Source organism: Eptatretus burgeri, chromosome 7 (assembly GCF_056783735.1).
Source record: "Eptatretus burgeri isolate ZD-2024b chromosome 7, Ebu_testis_v1, whole genome shotgun sequence".
Lineage (NCBI taxonomy): Eukaryota > Metazoa > Chordata > Myxini > Myxiniformes > Myxinidae > Eptatretus > Eptatretus burgeri.
In genome coordinates, this window is record NC_140967.1 from 47,215,538 (window position 1) to 47,233,978 (window position 18,441).

An 18,441-nucleotide genomic window follows, 5' to 3' on the forward strand; every position below is an offset into this window, starting at 1 on the left:
TTTTATTCCTAGCTACGCTTCCTCGGTATGATTCTGCTGGTGCCACGTCCTGTGTGCAGCTGATCAAGATAAGAAGGTTAGAATCTGTTCTTTCATGCCTTTTCTTAATTGTTTGCTGCACCTGTGAATATGTGCCTTTCATGACTGATTATTGTGCTTGTAAATACATGTCTGCATATTTGGGTAAACAGTTTGTTTGCATCCTGCCAGTTTCATCTCATTCTCTTGTGGAAATGGTTTTCAAATCAAAAGCATTAAAGATTGTAAGCAGTTTAAATAAATGAAGCCCAGAGTATATTAATTAAATTGACAAAGCCTGTGAAACATGTAGTTGAAAAATATATGTTCATTCTAATATTACATTTTGTGCTCAATGAAATGTATCGTTGTGGTTTTGAAAAACCGGCACTCCTCCAAGGCAATGGCACACAACATACAGTGATCCCAATGCAGTTATTTCAATTGTGTGTGTGTTTAGTTAGTCCTTTCCATATGTCTAGTGGGTAAATGGGAAAGATGCATTGCATAGGGCTTTTAGTTTGGGCTCCAATCTTCACTCCTTGTTCTTATTTCACTCTTTTATCTTACTTTACACTTCTTAAGGCACTGTCACACCTTGACGTTTTAGCCAGCAATGGCAACGTATAAAAATGTATGTAAAACGTTGGCGTACGCTGAAGTTTTTAGTTTTTTTTTTAAGTTTTGGTCGTATTCATAACGTGTTGGTCGTATGCACAACATATTAGTAACGGGCACAGAACGTTTTATTGTGTTTTAGATAACTTATACCAACGAATGCTTAGCCTGTTGTCGGCGTTCACAACCTTTGCCCAACGATAGTTTAACTTAGGCATAGCGCGCTGCACATATCGGCAACGAACTCGTGGCGTAGCCTGTTAAAAGGCTGCCGCACGCCGATTTAAATCATAACGTCGAATACGGTATGGGTAAGTTGTGTATACGTTAGTTGCACGCTGAAAAACGAGGAAGTACGCTGTCATATTCTGTAGTACGTCTAGTACGTCGTGAAATTTCAAGCATGCTGAAAATTTTACGACGTACTAGACGTATGGCTCACAAGTTCCGCATATGCTGGCAGAAGTTCTCTGCACGCTCCACGATCGTTGACACACGTCGGACACACGTTACTTGTAAGTTACTCATAAGTTGAAACACGTTGAGGTAATGTTTAGCATAACCGAAATTTAATTTTTAACCTATGAGTAGCGTGCTTTGAACCTATGAGTAGCGTATCTCAAACGCACATTGTCATATGTAGACAAATTTGATTGACGTCTTCCGGACGACCACAGAACTTACTGAACGTGTTTCTAACTTATATCTACAGTATAATGGCGTATTGGCAGCGTTTAGGGGAATTGGTATATACAAATGGGTTTCACAAGAGGAACCCGTCAGTGGTCCAGACTCAAACTTAAGTCTGGACTTAAAGGTCCAGACTTAAAGTTAAGAACGTTTAAGTTTATTCGGGGTAACTTTGAAATGTGTCTTTTGTGATTATTGCATTCATTTTGCCACACCCACAAATTCCTTGCGTTCCTACCCACACCCACAAATTCCTTGTACATCTGCGAATAAATCCTTTACTATGCCACATGACTTTCCTCACTTTGTTAAAATAAATCTCCCTTGTTATAAATGTACCCAGCTCGTTTTTGTCTTTTCCTCCATTGGTTTCGCATCGTCCACACCTCAGCATAGACGGGAAGTTATCCCCTAAAATCTGTGTAATAGATTTTGCGTACTTGGCAGCTCCGCTCGGCTGCACCTGATAAGGTAAGTAACGCAAGTACACAGAGGGCGCAATTCCCCTATAAGATGACCACGTGTTCCTCGTTAAACGGCTGTCAGACGGAGGACACTGGGTCATGTGGTCAAGTTATTGGCGTTCGCAGTCAATTAGAGACACACTGCGACATGACATTATTCGTGTGCGAAGGCCTGCGATTCCCGGTGAGTTCGGAGAGGAACCAGGGAGAGCTCCTCCCTCGCAGTTCCCCCACGACAATATATGTTTCTGCTTTAGTTATAATTTGTTACACCTGCATTTCTATAAACGCTTGATTGTGTGTGTGTGTGTATGTGTGTGTGTGTGTGTGTGTGTGTGTGTGTGTGTGTGTGTGTGTGTGTGTGTGAGTGTGTATGTGAGTGTGTGTGTGTGTATGTGAGTGTGTGTGTGTGTATGTGAGTGTGTGTGTGTATGTGTGTGTGTGTGTATGTGAGTGTGTGTGTGTGTATGTGAGTGTGTGGGTGTGTATCATGGTGAGTGTGTGTGTGTGTGTGTGTATGTGAGTGTGTGTGTATGTGAGTGTGTGTGTATGTGAGTGTGTGTGTATGTGAGTGTGTGATGAGTGTGGTGTGTGAGTGTCATGGTGAGTGTGTGTGTGTGAGTATTATGGTGAGTGTGTGTGTGTGAGTATTATGGTGAGTGTGTTTGTGTGTGTGTGAGTGTGTAGGTGAGTGTGTAGGTGAGTGAGTGTGTATGTGAGTGTGTGTGTATGTGAGTGTGTGTGTATGTGAGTGTGTGTGTATGTGAGTGTGTGTGTATGTGAGTGTGTGTGTATGTGAGTGTGTGTGTATGTGAGTGTGTGTGTATGTGAGTGTGTGTGTATGTGAGTGTGTGTGTATGTGAGTGTGTGTGTATGTGTGTGTATGTGAGTGTGTGTGTATGTGAGTGTGTGTTTAATGGATTGCTTTGTACAAGCTGTGTCATATCTTTCAAATGCATGGCTTGCAAGATGATATCTCCTCCTCGTCTTGCTATTCCCTGAATTTTTTTTTTTTAATAATTTGACATTTTAATTTAAACTGAAATCAGTATAAGTTTCTGGCTCATTGGAGTGGCTGGTCCTTATTAGAGCTATTTGGAATGCAAGAACATGTATGGGGAATTATTCGCAACCTTTTCTGCACTCTTAAAGCATTGTTGGACCTCGCAGTGAAACATTTCAAGTTGCAATCAATCTGATAAAATGAAGACATTCTGCTCATATCACAATATCAACTAAACTCATGTAAATATGCTATAATTGAGGATCCCGTTTGGAATATTCATTATCTTTGTTGAACTTTGTGTTCAATAAAAGTGATGATGATTATATGTGTTCATCTAATTGACGAGAACTATTTAATTACACGATGAAATAGCTTTTATATTCTGGTTTACTTTATACTTAAAATTATATTTTAGCTCCCATAAGCACCTGTTTTCTTGTCACAGTAACTGGCTTGGGAAAGGGTTGGAGGAGGCCGCTCCTCGACGACTATCTACTCACAAACAGCTGCGGCTTTCATCAGCTAAAATTTCTTCTCTTAGACCTTTAGATGTTTTTGCTTTTTTTCCAATTGGATGAATTTTGCTGAATTTATCCCTCCCCCAACTTAAAGACAAATCACAAGCATTTCCTTATCTTGTTTTACTGAAACGTCTCATTGCACCATTGTTTAAGTATATAAGAGTTCGAGTAGAGGCTTTGAGAGATTCATTGACTGCATTCTGTGGATTGCTCCTGTCATGTGCAGGAATAAATTATTCAAACTCTGAACCTGAAGAACTGGACTCTTCTACACTCTTTATTGGCTCGATATAGCGCGTAAGAAGAGATAAACGGGAAGTTCTGCCCCATTGATCGGCTCTGCAACTAGCCAGTGCGACTCATGTTTATGCTCGGCCATAAGTAATAAATAGACGGGTGCGCACTGAGGGTATGTACCTCAATTGGCATCACCAAACCACCAGAAAAGATCACGAGTTTTAGAGCGAGGATCCTGCCAGGTTTGACAGCTCATGAATCGGCGTTCATAGTTGCTTGACAATCCGACAGGCCAAAGACTTATCCGCAGCATGGCGGCCTGCAGGGCCAGAGGTTGGGAAGAGTCCGAGAAGTCCCCCTCATGGTGAACCCCAAAACAACATTAATAAAACAAGAGGGGAGCACTCGGTAGAGTGTAAAACCTCCGCCGCCAATACTGCTGGGTCACTCAAGTGAACCTGATATCCTATTCATTCAATTTGACGTCAACAGTGCTCACAGAGTTATAGTTTGCAACTTTCCCTTTTACATACTCAATTAATTCGTCATAACTAGATTCCTTGAGACAGAAATTGATTTTACGTGGGTATATCCACCTGAAGTTCCAAAATCAGCCGCAATTATAATTTTGGCATGTTTTTTTGTTGGAAATCACTTATAACATGTAGAAATGGAAAAAAAAAAAAAAAAATCGAAATTTTGTTGAAAAATAAGTTGCAAAATTGTTTTTTTTTTTTTCTCTAACAATTTTTTTTTGGGGGGGGGGGTTGGAAATCACTTAAAACGTAGAAATGCAAAAACAAAAATTCAAATATTTTTTCAAAATGGCCACCATAGCGGCCATATTGGACTTTGGACAAAGTCCAAAATCTAATGGCATGATCCTTGGACCATACCTAATCCCCCCACCAAGTTTCGTCGAAATCCGTCGAGGAGTTTTTACGAAATACTATTCACAAACAAACAAACAGACAGGGGTGAAAAAGTAATCTCCGTCCATCTTCGATGGCAGAAGTTAATAAATCTTCTCAAGGAAGCAGTTTCATCTGGGTAAAATATTGAGTGTGAACATGGTTAATATAAAATATATAAATCATAGCAGGATACCCTTTACAACATTGCAGGATATTCAATAAAGAAAGATCGTTCACAAATTCCAGCTCAATGGAATAAACTTATGGAGAACATTATACAGCAGCAGCACATTCACATTTATGGAGCAACCCATGACATTCACATTCTGGAAGAACATTCACAGACAAAGTAACAAAAAAACCGTAACAGTAAGAGAGCGCAGACACGGAGCATGCGATGAATAGCACATTGTAATCAAAGCAGACATGGGTTTGTAGCAGTGTAGTGTAAATGCAAAAGAGAGTCAAACAGTACATTTAACGCTCTTTTAAAACCAGAATAAGTTAACCAGGTAGAACATGCTTCCATTGTAATTAATTGATAAAGAAATAAATAAATAAACAAATAAATAAATAATCTCTTAACACTAAATCCATCAACAAAACCAACTGACTCCATGAATAAGGTCGAACTCGCTGAAACCCCGTCACAGACGGATTCCGTTCATTCAACCACCCTCACCAGCTCACCCACACTCGAGGGACATGGACTGGACAGGGCGTGCTTGCCCCCACCTACTCATCCCCCACCCCTGCCCCATTCCCCCCCCCGCCTCCCACCCCCCGCCTTCAATTTGCTTAACCCCGCCCAAAAATTTAATTACCCCGCCCGACTTGCCCCTGGGCCCCTTTCTTTCAGTCCAGGTCACAGTACAGAGAAAAACGTGACGCGACCGCTAGGAGCACAAAATTGGTCCTTCAGTATTAATATATAGATGTTGGTTGGATACAATCATTTTGATATCTGGTCCACAGTTTGCCGATGACCGATCGATAGATTCCATATCTCTGTTGACAGCAAATTGTTCGTGCATGTCGAGTCAACTTGGAACATGACGACATACAACCAACCAAGGTTAAGTAATAATCAAAATGTTGACAATGCAAAACGACATTAAAAAAAAAAATCAGTTACTGTATTAAAAAAGAACACCATGAACAAAATAAATAAATAAAAATATCACTCACCTGTACTCTCCAGAGGACTGGCAATGCAGACCACATTGAAGCTTCCACCTTGCTCTGTGTAAAACGTTTCCTCAAATAGGACACGAACAGGTTGTGAAGACTGGTGGGTCCCAGCAAGTGCAACAGCATTATTTATCACCATGACCTCCTGCCAATATGTGATGATCACAGATAAAGAACAGCCATGTTTATGCGATCCAAATTACCAGTCATGACAGTTTAATAGATTTTTTTTTTTGCAATAATGAAACGCAATAATACTCATTTTGATATAAACAGGCATGCTTTTAATTTGCCAGCAAATAAAAAGAATTCATTATATTTTTTATGTTCTACTTTCATTGCCATTTATTAATTGCCAGAAAATGGAATTATTGCATATTACCGTTTTGTTTTGTTTTTATTGCACATTACAAAATTAGCAAGCTGGGAAAAAAGCAAGCAGGGACAACAAAAAAAGGGTAAGCAGTCAGACACAAGCCGTCAAACGATGCATGGATTGTCAAAAAGTCAAACACAAGCCATCAAAACAAGACTGCTTCAGCAGCACCGATGCTCTGTGGAGTATGGTCCCAATGGATTGATGGATGCATGGATGGATGGGGAGGATAAAATGAGAAAATAAAAATTGAGAAGGAAAAGAAGAGAGAAGGTCAGAATGAAAGGGGATGGCGGTGAAGAGATGGCTCAATATTTGGCCATATTTCCACAATGCAGAAGACAATTTGATAATTCCACCACAGCTTACCTAACTTCCCAAAACTTCTACCAGGTGCCCATCTCAGACATCAATCTTTTTTCTTTATCACCAAAATTATGCAACAACATAACCTCAGGGTTATGGCCTAGTGGCCCACAAAAGTAGGCTGCCACACTCATAGTGATAACAAAGCACCGACACCGACACCGAAAAAGCACCTAACAAATCGACATTTTGGGAGGCTTATATCTTGCCAATAAATCAAAACAAAGCCAAAACCTTGAATACGGAATTGACCAAAGTATTCAGAATCAGCTCTCAAAACAGGAGTTTGCCATCATTGAATGGTCGGCATCTCAAAACAGATATTTTGTCTTACATGATTGTATTTTAGGGATTTTAGGATTCACCAAGTGCAAAATGATCAATAAGTTCCATACGGTAGATAAGTAGTCAGAGCAATTCCATGATAATGTAGATTTAGAACATTTAGATGAAGGCTTTACTCAACGACTGACCTGTCAGCCTTCTCCCCATCATATAGTGGCTGGCAAAATAATTCTCCCCCGCAACTCCTCCAAAGTTTTCAAATTTTCATGTCACCCGAGCTCATTTCATGACTCTTTCAAATCAAACTTGATATTATCATGTCCAGGGGGTTTGCCCCTACCTGGATGGATAGCCAAACAATTTCCCTTAGAGGCGAACAGCCCAGATTCGAGGGAGATTATGGTGCATGTGGGACGGGAGAGTGGGCAAAGGCACGTAGTAGACGGAAGCACAGCCCAGGGGTTTATCTCAAACGCACGACAAATAGATAACACAAGCAACTTAAATAAATACGGGGTTCAATGAAAATAAATCAAATATTTACAATGGTAATAATTCAAAGGGTAATAACAAAAACAGAACATAAGGTAAACTCAACCTACAAGGATTACAAGGAAATTATGCGCAGGAGGAGGCCATTCGGCCCATCATGCTTGTGCCACACGAATACCAGATTTTGAATAAATCTGTCAATATCCCCTCCCTTTGTGTACAGCCTATTTTTTGGGCTGCTGGTTGCATCATTGGTCAGGGGCACGGATATGTTGCCGATGCAGTGCCCCTATTACCAGTACACCAGTACTCATTTCGCCGACCTCGGAAGGATGACAGGCTGAGTCAACCTCCTGCTGTTAATTCAGCGGCCAATGGGGCTTGATCTCAGGACTTGAGGATCCCAAACCACCACCCCAACCACTAAGCCAACACCAGGCTTTAAATCACCCAACCTTATAACCTAATTTTGAGGTGCCTCCACACAGACTTTAATACAGACAAGGGGTCAGAATAATAAAAGAAAAATCCCTCCTTTACCCCGGCACTGAGCAGTGTGCCCAGAGATCAGTTTCTGAAGGTTGCTGTTCGACAAACCGCTTTGTCTCTGCATGAGAAAATGCGCCCAAAATGGCGCCCAGCCACTCTCTGGGCAGAAAAACTTACAGGAGGCAATACTCAACACCAGGGCTCAGAAACTGCTGTGCAACTTCTTTCAATCACACTTGCCGACGCCACAGCTATATTAAATGCAAAAATCTCTGCAAAAATCACCGGTGACAACACGATGCTTCGAGACTGGTCTCACACAATCCAGCCAACAGTCAATAGCCAGCATCTTTCTCCATCAAGCGAGCACATTCGCCTAAGCACGAACACAAGAATTGTGCAGCCTTCTTCACTGTGTCGAGGGGAAGCCAGCCGTAATGCCCTTCTCTTTCAACCGCCTATCCTGCCTCTCTCTCTCGCTTCTGTCCCACTCCGAACCTCTTGTCCTGACTGCCTTGTCACACAACGCAAGACTCTCATCCAAACCTAACTCTCCTCCACTCTGACGTCACACCCATCCATCATCTACTCCGGGGGTGTGGTTTGCTAGTTGTCATTCCTGGAGGTGGGGTTTTTTGCCTGCTTGGAACGTTTGGCTCGGTTGTTGTTTTAAGGACGCGATTCCGTTTTATCGCCGGTCTTGAAATGCAAAAACATAGGAAAAGGTCACAGGGGGCAATCACATACTGGGAGAAATTGTCCTTAAACCCTACCTAATTTAACACAGCACCACCCCCCCCCCCCCCATGTGACGACATGCAACACTTAAGCTCACAATCTCCCCGCTTAATTCACATCGAGATGTCTCCTACACGTCCACGGAGCAAGCAACTCGATAAAATCCCATCTTTCCTATGAAATTCCTAAATCTACCCAACAAACATAACAATATATAGAGTCCACATAAACTAGTCCAAAGTGATAAAGCTAGATAAAATGTGAATAAGTTAGATTAACAGAGAAAATCAGATTATTCTCAGTTGGTAAATATTCAAACCCTTTGCCAAATGACCCAAAATCACTTCAGGAGCAAATTATTTGTTTGAAAAGTTACAAAATAAGTGTAATGGGTTTCACCTACATGAAATCAGTAGTTTAACTTAAAAATTAAGCTCCTTCACTTATCTATAGAGTTTTAAGGTGCAACTCACTTGGTTAACCAACAAGGCAGACATTAAGACCAAGGAGCTTTCGAAAGAAGTCAGACAGAGTGGTGGAGAAGCACCATTCAGGAGGGGTTATAAGATTTCAAAGTCACTCATTATCCCTTTGAGTCTGATGAAATCCATCATAAAGAAGAGGAAGATGTATCATACCACCCACCCAGATTAGGTCACCCATCCAAACTCAGCAGCCGGGCAACCAGGAACCTGGTTCAGGATGTCACTGTAAATGCAACAATGAGTTTGAAAGATCCACAAGGCTCTATGTCCAAAATGAGGGTCAGTGTTCAATCAACATTACCCTATTCCCTTCACAAGAATGACCTCGATGGACAGGTGAAAATAAATAAGCCATTACTGAAAAAAGATCCATCTAAAAGCTCGAATGGAGTTTGCGAAAAAGCATCTTAATTATACGGCAGGCATATGGAGAAAAACTTTGTGGTCAGACGAGATAAAAATTGAACTTTTTCGTCTAAATTCAGTGTTACGTCTGGCGCAAGCCGAACACTGCACGTCACCCACTCAACACCATCCCTACTGTCAAGCATGGTGATCTGTTCTGTTTTGTTCTTGCATATGGCAGCTTGACTGCCAGGTAGCCATCATTTCTTTGAAGCGCAGCTGCGCCGCTGATGCTATGCCCCACTACCAGTACACTGCTACTCATTTTGCCGACCTCAGAAGGATGACAGACTGAGTCAACCCCACCTGGTGATAATTCAGTGACCAACGGGGCTCAAACTCAGGACCCTAAGATCCCAAGCCAGCCACCCTAACCGCTAAGCCAACACCAAGCGAAGCATGGTGATGACATCACATTATGTGGCTATATTTCATCAGCTGGCAAGCTTGTCAGGATAGAAGGGACAATGGACAGTGCAAAGTCCAGGAGCATCCTTGATGAAAATCTTCTTGAGTAAGCCATGAATCTGAAACTGGGTAGGAGATTCACATTTCAGCAGGACAATGATCCGAAGCACAACCCAGGCAAAAATGCTACAGTTAGAACTATCGTATATCAGAGTTGTACTCATATACTACAGTGGTCTGCAGATAATTACTAGAGGAAAGGAATGTTATTTTTGCCTGGGAAAGCAAAAGTCACACTGGAGTGGCTGAACAAGAATAAATGTTCTTGCGTGACAGTCAAAGTTCTGACTTGAACCCAATTGAACATTTATGTTGAGACTCGAAGATCGCAGTTCATCGACGATCCCCATCAAACTTGGCAGAACTACAGCAATTTTCACGTGAAGAATGGGCAGGGATTTCACCATCTCACTGTACAAAGCTGGTAGAAACCTATCCCAAAACACTCACAGCAATCAATGCTGCAAAATGTGCTTCCACCAAGTACTGATCTCAGGGGCTGAATACTATTACAACCAGTGAATTTTGATTTGTACATGTTTTTTGCAGATATTCCTGACATGTAACCTCCTTCAACGATAAGTGTTCGTTTCATCGCTTCAGTTATGAAAAAAAGTTCATTTGGAAAAATTGTTTGTCCATAGTTTGTAATCCTTACTATAATTCACGGACCGGTGTTTGTTTGTGGGTTTGTCGAGCTACTCCTCCGACAGTTCTGGCCAAATTACATCCTGACTTGGTACAGAGTATCAGCATAACCCCGATTAACATATTGGGGTGTTTTTATATATATTTGGCGATGGTCTTGGGGGAGTGAGGGGTGGGGGGAAAGAGGCATATTCTCCATGTAAATGTGTATTGTGTAGCACCACCTACAGGTGGGGGAAGGTATTACAAGTTACCACCATTTACAGTCCAGTATATTCCTGTCCCCACGTTTTCCAATGCAGTGAGGTGTTCTGAATGAAAGCACAAGGTATGTTTTTGCATCATTCACGTAACCCGAGTTATTATATTGTTCCTGTACAGAGTTTCCAGTTACCTATACACTGCTCAAATAAAAGCAGTAATAGTCATAAGAACGCGTTGCATGTTTGGAATAAGATCACCCGAAAGGTGGGTACTCTACCAATTCATCTAAATGTGGCATTTTTAGGGGGGGGAGAGTCAATGCTTTTGCAGGCCACTGCAAATGTTCCCATATTAAGCCATTTACACTGAGAATACAATCCTTACTGCAAGTCACAGAATGGTATATGTTTGTGTGTTTGTTTGTCACGCTGCTACTCCTACAGTTCTGGGCCGATTACATTCAGACTTGCTTTATGGGATCAGCACGACCCCAATTAATGTATCGGGATGTTTATATTTTTGCTGGTGGTCTTTGGGCGGTGAGGGGGAGGGGAAGGTGGGAATCAAATTATCTGTAAATGCATCGTGTAGCGTTGCTCCAGGTGAAAGAGGGTATTACAAGTCTCCACCATTTACAGTACAGTATTCCTGTCCGCACGTTTTCCAGTGCAGTGAGGTGTTTTGAAATATAAGCAGTCGGTATGTTTTTACTTCATGCACATAACGTGGGTTATTTATTTTATTTTCGGGAGCGATTGAGGCAGCTGTCAGTTGCCTATACACCGTTCAAATAAAGGTATGTATCAGAAGAACACGTTGCATGTTTGGAAGATCGCCGGTAGGGCAGGTACTCTGGTCGTACTGTGTGGAATAATTCTTCAAACTTTCAAGTCTGTCACCTTCTCTTTCAGTATAAATCTCATCATCTAATATATAAAGCTGAGTTCATGTCTGCAGGTGGGTCATAAGCACCACCCATTCTGCAGGCCATGCCCTCCAGCCATCCCAGAAAGAAAAAAAAAAACCCCACCATCTTTTTCTCTCAATGTAGCTCAGATTGTTTAAAGGCCTCATGTATATTTGAAGACTGAACAACGTGTATCATTAAATGAAGATACTGTTTTAAGGAAGCAAAGGTACATTTTGATTACAACTCAAATGATGTAATGCACGTTTTATCGGCAGCGATCGTGGCTGCGGGCAAATATACAGTGCCCAATGAAGGTTCATTCTCATGATGTTGAGAAAAGAAAATGGAAGTCTTTCATTTTGTTTTTTTAAACAAATAAATAATTTTAAAAAACACTTGCTTTTCGCCTGACTTTTCAAGGCTTATAAACATACTGATGGACTTGTAATCCACATACTGTATTATGTGAAGTAAATAAACATTAAAATGAGCTTCAAATATTAGATTAAATGTACATGTACACTTTTGTACACTCAACATCACCACTGAGTTTATGTAAGTTTTAAAACTGAACAAGGTACGTTTTCATTACAACGAAAATAGTCATCCGTATAGACTAATAAAAGGCAATGTGTGTGTGTGTGTGTCAGTGTGTGAGTGTGTGTGTGCGAGTGTGCGAGTGTGCCAGTGTGCCAGTGTGTCAGTGTGTCAGTGTGCGAGTGTGCGAGTGTGTGTCAGTGTGTGAGCTCGTGAGTGTGTCAGTGTGTGAGTGAATGAGCTCGTGAGTGTCAGTGTGTGAGTGTGTGTCAGTGTGTGAGTGTGTGAATGAGAGTTCATGAGTGTGTCAGTGTGTGTGTGTCAGTGTGTGTGTCAGTGTGTGTGTGTGTGTGTGTCAGTGTGCGATCGTACGAGTGTGCGAGTGTGTCAGTGTGTCAGTGTATTTCCTCCATAACGCCAAAACTATTAAACCTTGCAGCCCAAAATATTACATGCATACTAAGAAAACTCCAATGAAGTGCAGAGTGAAAACAGGGCGTTTGGGTTAATTAAAACACCCCTTTTGAAGATAATTAACAGCCTTTTTCAATTATAATCCTTCCTCAGGTGATCCTCGGCCACCTCGCTGTCTGGGGTCTGAAGGAGTTGCCTGGGTAACCTCACTGGGGTCTGAAGGAGTTTCCTGGGTAACCTCACTGGGGTCTGAAGGAGTTTCCTGGGTAACCTCACTGGGGTCTGAAGGAGTTTCCTGGGTAACCTCACTGGGGTCTGAAGCCGCCATGTTTTTTGGCCTGGATGTAAGCTCCAGATTTGAAAGTATCAGCAGCTCCGACTCCCCCAAAAAGTGTTGATTTGTCCAATTCGGACATTGCATGGGCGTACCAAGGGCAATTGGTAATCGCTTGCCAAGCGAGGCATTCCGTTGGAGTGCTTGAGTGCTTAAGCCACTGTGTGGACATGCCATGCCTGTTACGGGTGCCTGGGTGGCAAAGTTCACGGACCATGCTGCTTCTGTTTTTTAATGCTGCAGTTCTTCACATGCATCTACTTGCCATTCTTTCAGTTCGGGTGCGAGTTGTCTCGACACCCACCTTGCAGACACTTTGCAGAACCCCAGCACGTTGTGAATGATATGATGTGCTAAACCATGGCAAATGTTCAATTCGGAGACCACTTCATCCAGCGTAAGGCGAGGGTTTTCCCGAAGCACGCGCTCAACTCCTGCAACCATTTCTGGTGTGTCAGCTGTGTGTGGCCAGCCCAGAGCAAGCAACGTCGGCCAAACTGGACACTCCAATTTTAAATTTCCTGTCCCAGTCATACACCTGCTGCAGCGATAAACATGCGTCACCATATTGCGTCTTCATTCTGTGATGGATTTCACTGGGATTTACACCCTCACTTCCCAAGAAACGGATGTTTCCAGATCTAAAACAGGCAAAACATGACTCTTACACATAGACATAACATGTCGTCTACAACTACACACATTACATTCTTGAATGTACATCACCATTTTAAGGTTACTTGTCGACTGCCCCTCATATATCAGAACCCAATACTGCAGTGGGTACCAGGCAGTAAATGCCACAGCAGCGATTGCTGTATGCATCCTGGCCAACAGGAAATGTTGCATGCATCCTGGCCAACTAACATTAACCTGCCTGTGGTGCACAAAAGTCATTCGAGTCATCAGGAACAATTTAGATTTTAAAAAGGCTTTTCTGGCTAAACAGTTGCATGGGCTCTGACTATTAGGCAAGAGCTTTTGTCCCTCAGCCCTGCTGTTGCCGTTTCCTTCTCTTTCTACATATGTACAAAATGTGTGTGTGTGTGTGTGTGTGTGTGTGTGTGTGTGTGTGTGTGTGTGTGTGTGTGTGTGTGTGTGTGTGTGTGTGTGTGTGTGTGTGTGTGTGTGTGTGTGTGTGTGTGTGTGTGTGTGTGTGTGTGTGTGTGTGTGTGTGTGTGTGTGTGTGTGTGTGTGTGTGTGTGCAATATGGACATACATGTGGTGGAACAAAAGAAAAAAAGAAAAGAAAAGAAAAGAAGAGAAGAGACACACCTGGGTAAATGAGAGACACCAAGCAATGGCTTCCACACAGGTGTGGCCCATGTGTTAATTAAGCAAATAACATCACAACATGCTTTGGGTTATGTATAAAAATGCTGCACAGGCCTGGTTGCCTATAAATATGGCTGGCATGACTGCAAGAGGAGACCCAACCACTCCCCCCCCCCCACCCATGTCATAATCCACAGAGCACGTATAGTTGGTCATTCAATGGTTTGATGAACATAACACTGATGTTATACATGTGTCATGGCCTTCACACTCACCAGATCTGAACCCGATCAATCATTTATGGGATATTCTGGAACGACGCCCGAGACAGCATCTTCAACCTCCGTCAAACAGGTGCAAGTTGTTTGACTTTCTCATGGAAGAATGGTGCCGCATCCCTTCTGCAGAATTCCAGAAGCTGGTGGACTCTATGCTACGGCGCGTACAGGCTGTTCTGGCTGCACGTGGTGGCCCAACACCCAATTTAGTGACTTTACATTGGCATTTCGATTATTTTTTTGCCCACCACCTGTATGTCACAGACAATATGTGGGTTTCAGAAGGTGTAACAGAGACCTTTTCGGTCTCAAAGTATCCACCTCAGTGTGTGCGTGCAAGTTCCTGTTGACTGCCATCTCCACACAAGGGTGAGTATCACAAGGTGGAATAAAGTTTATTGATAAAGGTGGAATAAAGCCCTCCCAGGTCTCAAAGTATCTTCCTTCATGTGTGTGTTCTTTACAGAACTATATATTGTTTTTACATGTTCAATAAAATTAAGTAGATGTCATCCTTGAAACATTTTCATAATTTCTTGACCGTGTCACTGAAAAGCATTTCTACATGTTCTGCCAGTAACATTCCCAAAATCCAGAACCACTGCTTACCTTTACTCATTTGTTCCTCTTTTCCCATGTGTGGAACCAACTTCTGCCCTCTCTTCGATCTTATTATTACCTTCGCAAACTTTGTTGCGAAGGTTATGTTTTGATCGCTGTGTATTTATTTATTTATTTGTGAATATGTGTGTTTGTTTGTTATTCGCATAACTCAAAAAGTATTGAACTGAATCGCAGCAAATATGGTGGGATGATTGGTTATTATCCGAGGACCATTTGATTAGATTTTGGGAGCGATCGAGTCAAAGGTCAAGGTCAAGGTCGAGGTCATGAAAAGGTCAAAATCGTCTTTTTACCATAGCGCGGTCAATTTGTATCCAATTTGCATGCAACTAATGCCAAAATGTTCAGAATTCAATGCCCCATCTTGTGATATGTGACATGACACAATGACGTAATAACCCTTATTAGCGGTTGGGAGTCAAAGGTTGGGGGGGGGGGTCACGACATTGCAAAATGTGCGGTTTTAGTCATAACACGGTCAATTCTTATCCGATTTGCATGAAACCAACACCAAAATGTTGACTGTTCTGTTCCCCACACTCTAATACCAATTCCAAAATTAAGAGTACAAAGGTCAAGGTCATGAAAAGGTCAAAATCATCATTTTGCCATAGTGCGGTCGATTTTTATCCAATTTGCATGCAACCAATGCCAAAATGTTGTGAATTCAATGCCCAATCTTGTGATATACGATATGACACAATGACGTCATTACCTTTGTTAGCGGTTTGGGTCAAAGGTCGGGGGTCAACGACCTTTATTATCATAACGCGGTCAATTCTTATACAATTTGCATGTAAGTCGATTCAAAATGTTTAGAATTCAATTCCCTCTCCTGTGATGTATAATATTTGATTTCTTATGTGACCAGTTGTCATCAGATCGACTTGACACCGACACCCAAAAAGGTCAGGTCAGGGAGTTCATACAGAAATTGTACAATGTACGTGAATCAGTGTCAAACAGCAGGAAATTTAATGTTTTTTTAGCCATCATAACACATATGAGATGGCAGATGTGGTATGGGATTAAATACCCTCACAATCAACGGTTTCTGGGGGGGGGGGGGCAAAATGTAGCGTTGGCGAAGGTATGCGCTCTACTGAGTGCCCATTCTAGTTCCTCCAGGTCTTCAAGACAGTCATTGACCACCATCTCAGATCATCCCCATTCCAAAACAATCATCTTTCCTGCCCCTGCTTGCCCTCCCCAAGCCCACGACTTTCAAAGTTTCCAGCTTCCCTTCCTGACAGTTTGCACCTGTATCCATCTTGTTCACCCCATGTCCTGCCATAGCCCTCATTCTCTCCGCCCCCCACCCCCACCCCAAATCCATCATTTCTCCAAGTCTCTCTCTATTTTGTCCCTCATCCCTGCAATTGGTGTGTGCCCCCCCCCCCAATCTCTTTCTCCTGTTCTTTTTGTTCTGTTGCATCCTGATTCATCCGACATAACTCCTCCACGAGCCTTAACATTGCACACAAACTCTGATTGTACTATACATGGCGTTTTCGTTATTGATGGTCCATATCTCTGCTCCGTTTTCCTCCGAGACAAATCAGCAGTGGCAAACTTTCCAACTTTTCTGGAGAATGTCAATTTATGCCAATCATCAATTACACTACTCCTCAACACCAGAAATGTTTTTAACTACCCCCTGACGTGTTAATTCCTCGACCAAGAATTCTCGAGCTTGTCCTGCTGTGCAGACGAAAACGCATGCAAAAGGTCGTCTATCAGTTTCGAGCGAGGATGATCGTGATCGCAATCGGCAGTATTCTCAATTTCAAATTTAATTTGGATAGAAACGTGTCGTTTCAGTACACCGACGAGGTAATTGCCAAGGCTGCAATGTACTTGGAACAATTCCACGAAAAACATTACCGACATTTGTAATGAATAAAATACAAATATTTTAATGGCAAACTAAACCCCTCCCTCCATGCCTTCCTCCCCACTCTACCCCAATCACAAGGTACCTATCTTCAGCATAAGCTGCTCCAGAAACGGCATGGATAAAGGTCACATTTTCTCCCAACATTGTGAATAAAAAAATCCCCATATGTTGGGGCTATCTCATTCACCTTTCATAACGTAATGCTAGTTTCAAAACAGCGGCTATGGCAACTTGGAAAACAAAAATGATTCCATGCACATCTCCAAGATTAGCTTTGCCACATCCATTGCAATATCAATGAAGAAGAAAAGTCGCTGATCGTTCACGGGATGACTGTGGGAGTAATTCAACTCACTGGCACCCAAATGTGGGTGGACTTCTATCCTCTCTGTATTCACATTTCATTTTCAGCCACGAAGATTCTATTTTAACCGAGTATTTAGCAAAAGGAAAAAAGAAAAATAATATTTTTCTTTTAAAGTGCGTTTTATCAAAAGAAAACAGATCAACGATTGATTGATAAAATGAATGAGAGTCCAAATCTTGAATGGATTCCAGAAAGAGCTCATTCGCCATAGGGGCTGCTTTCAAGCATGCATCGTGTTATCAGACTATTAACCTGCAATTGCTCACTAAATGGCTCAGACACCAACACAAATTTTTATTACGGACCCATGGCATCAAAAAGCTTCATATAATCGAACAAAGTTTCAAACGGAACACCTCGCCACCGGTGGAGCATTTAAATTGCATCAGATGTGACAACAACTGTGAATTGTTGCTCTCAGCTTGCTGGCTTGATGACAGAAGACACCATTTGCATTTTTTTCCACTTCCATCCCTACCGTATTTAGAACTCCGTGCAGGCAGCGGCAACTCGCTAATGTTGTGAATAGTGGATGTGATCAAATGACCAATTCAGGACATTTGCATCCACCATTTCAGAACAAAATGTTCAATTAGGTCCATACCATTGTCATAGGTCAAGTCAGGTATCGGAGCATGCACCAGAGCAGCATGTCGCTGCGTCCACTTTCCACTGGCACTCCAGGGGCCAACGTCTGGCCATCCCCCAGGCAGATGCCTGGCCTATCACCATCTCCTTGAGACGCTGATCAACCTGCTGCAACCACGAGGCACGTGGTTGGCCCATTGGCCTCCTCCACTCATAAGACTCCCTCGCTGAGAGAATCTGGTAAGCAGGATCAGCGTCAGGAAAATGAGCCACATGTCCATACAGCCGCAGATGACAATCATGGACTATGCAGGTAACAAATCTTGTTCGAGTCTCTCTCAGCAACTGCTCATTGGACACAAAGTCCAACCAGTGATAGCCAAGGATTCTCCGAAGAGACCTGGTACCAAAGGAATCAAGTCTCCACCTCAGATCCCTGGTCAGAGTCCAAGTTTCACATCCACAGAGCAAGACTGGAAGCACCAAGGACCTGAAGACTCGGACTTTCATTCTCCCGCACAGCTTCCAGCAGCACCACACCCCATGATCCAGTCAATCCATGACAACCCAGGCCCGACCCAGACGCCTGTTGACCTCTGGCT

The 18,441-nt window shown here is 42.5% G+C and overlaps 1 protein-coding gene across 2 annotated transcripts in view; it reads right to left on the reverse strand.

Moving 5' to 3' along the window:
• Positions 1–18,441, reverse strand: part of ANKRD27 (ankyrin repeat domain 27) — a 128,024-nt gene that overhangs the window by 88,220 nt on the left and 21,363 nt on the right. For both annotated transcript variants that reach the window (XM_085888362.1, XM_085888363.1), the window contains exon 4: positions 5,657–5,804. In XM_085888362.1, coding sequence (XP_085744488.1) covers positions 5,657–5,804 — 148 coding nt within the window. The remainder of the gene's footprint in view (positions 1–5,656; positions 5,805–18,441) is intronic.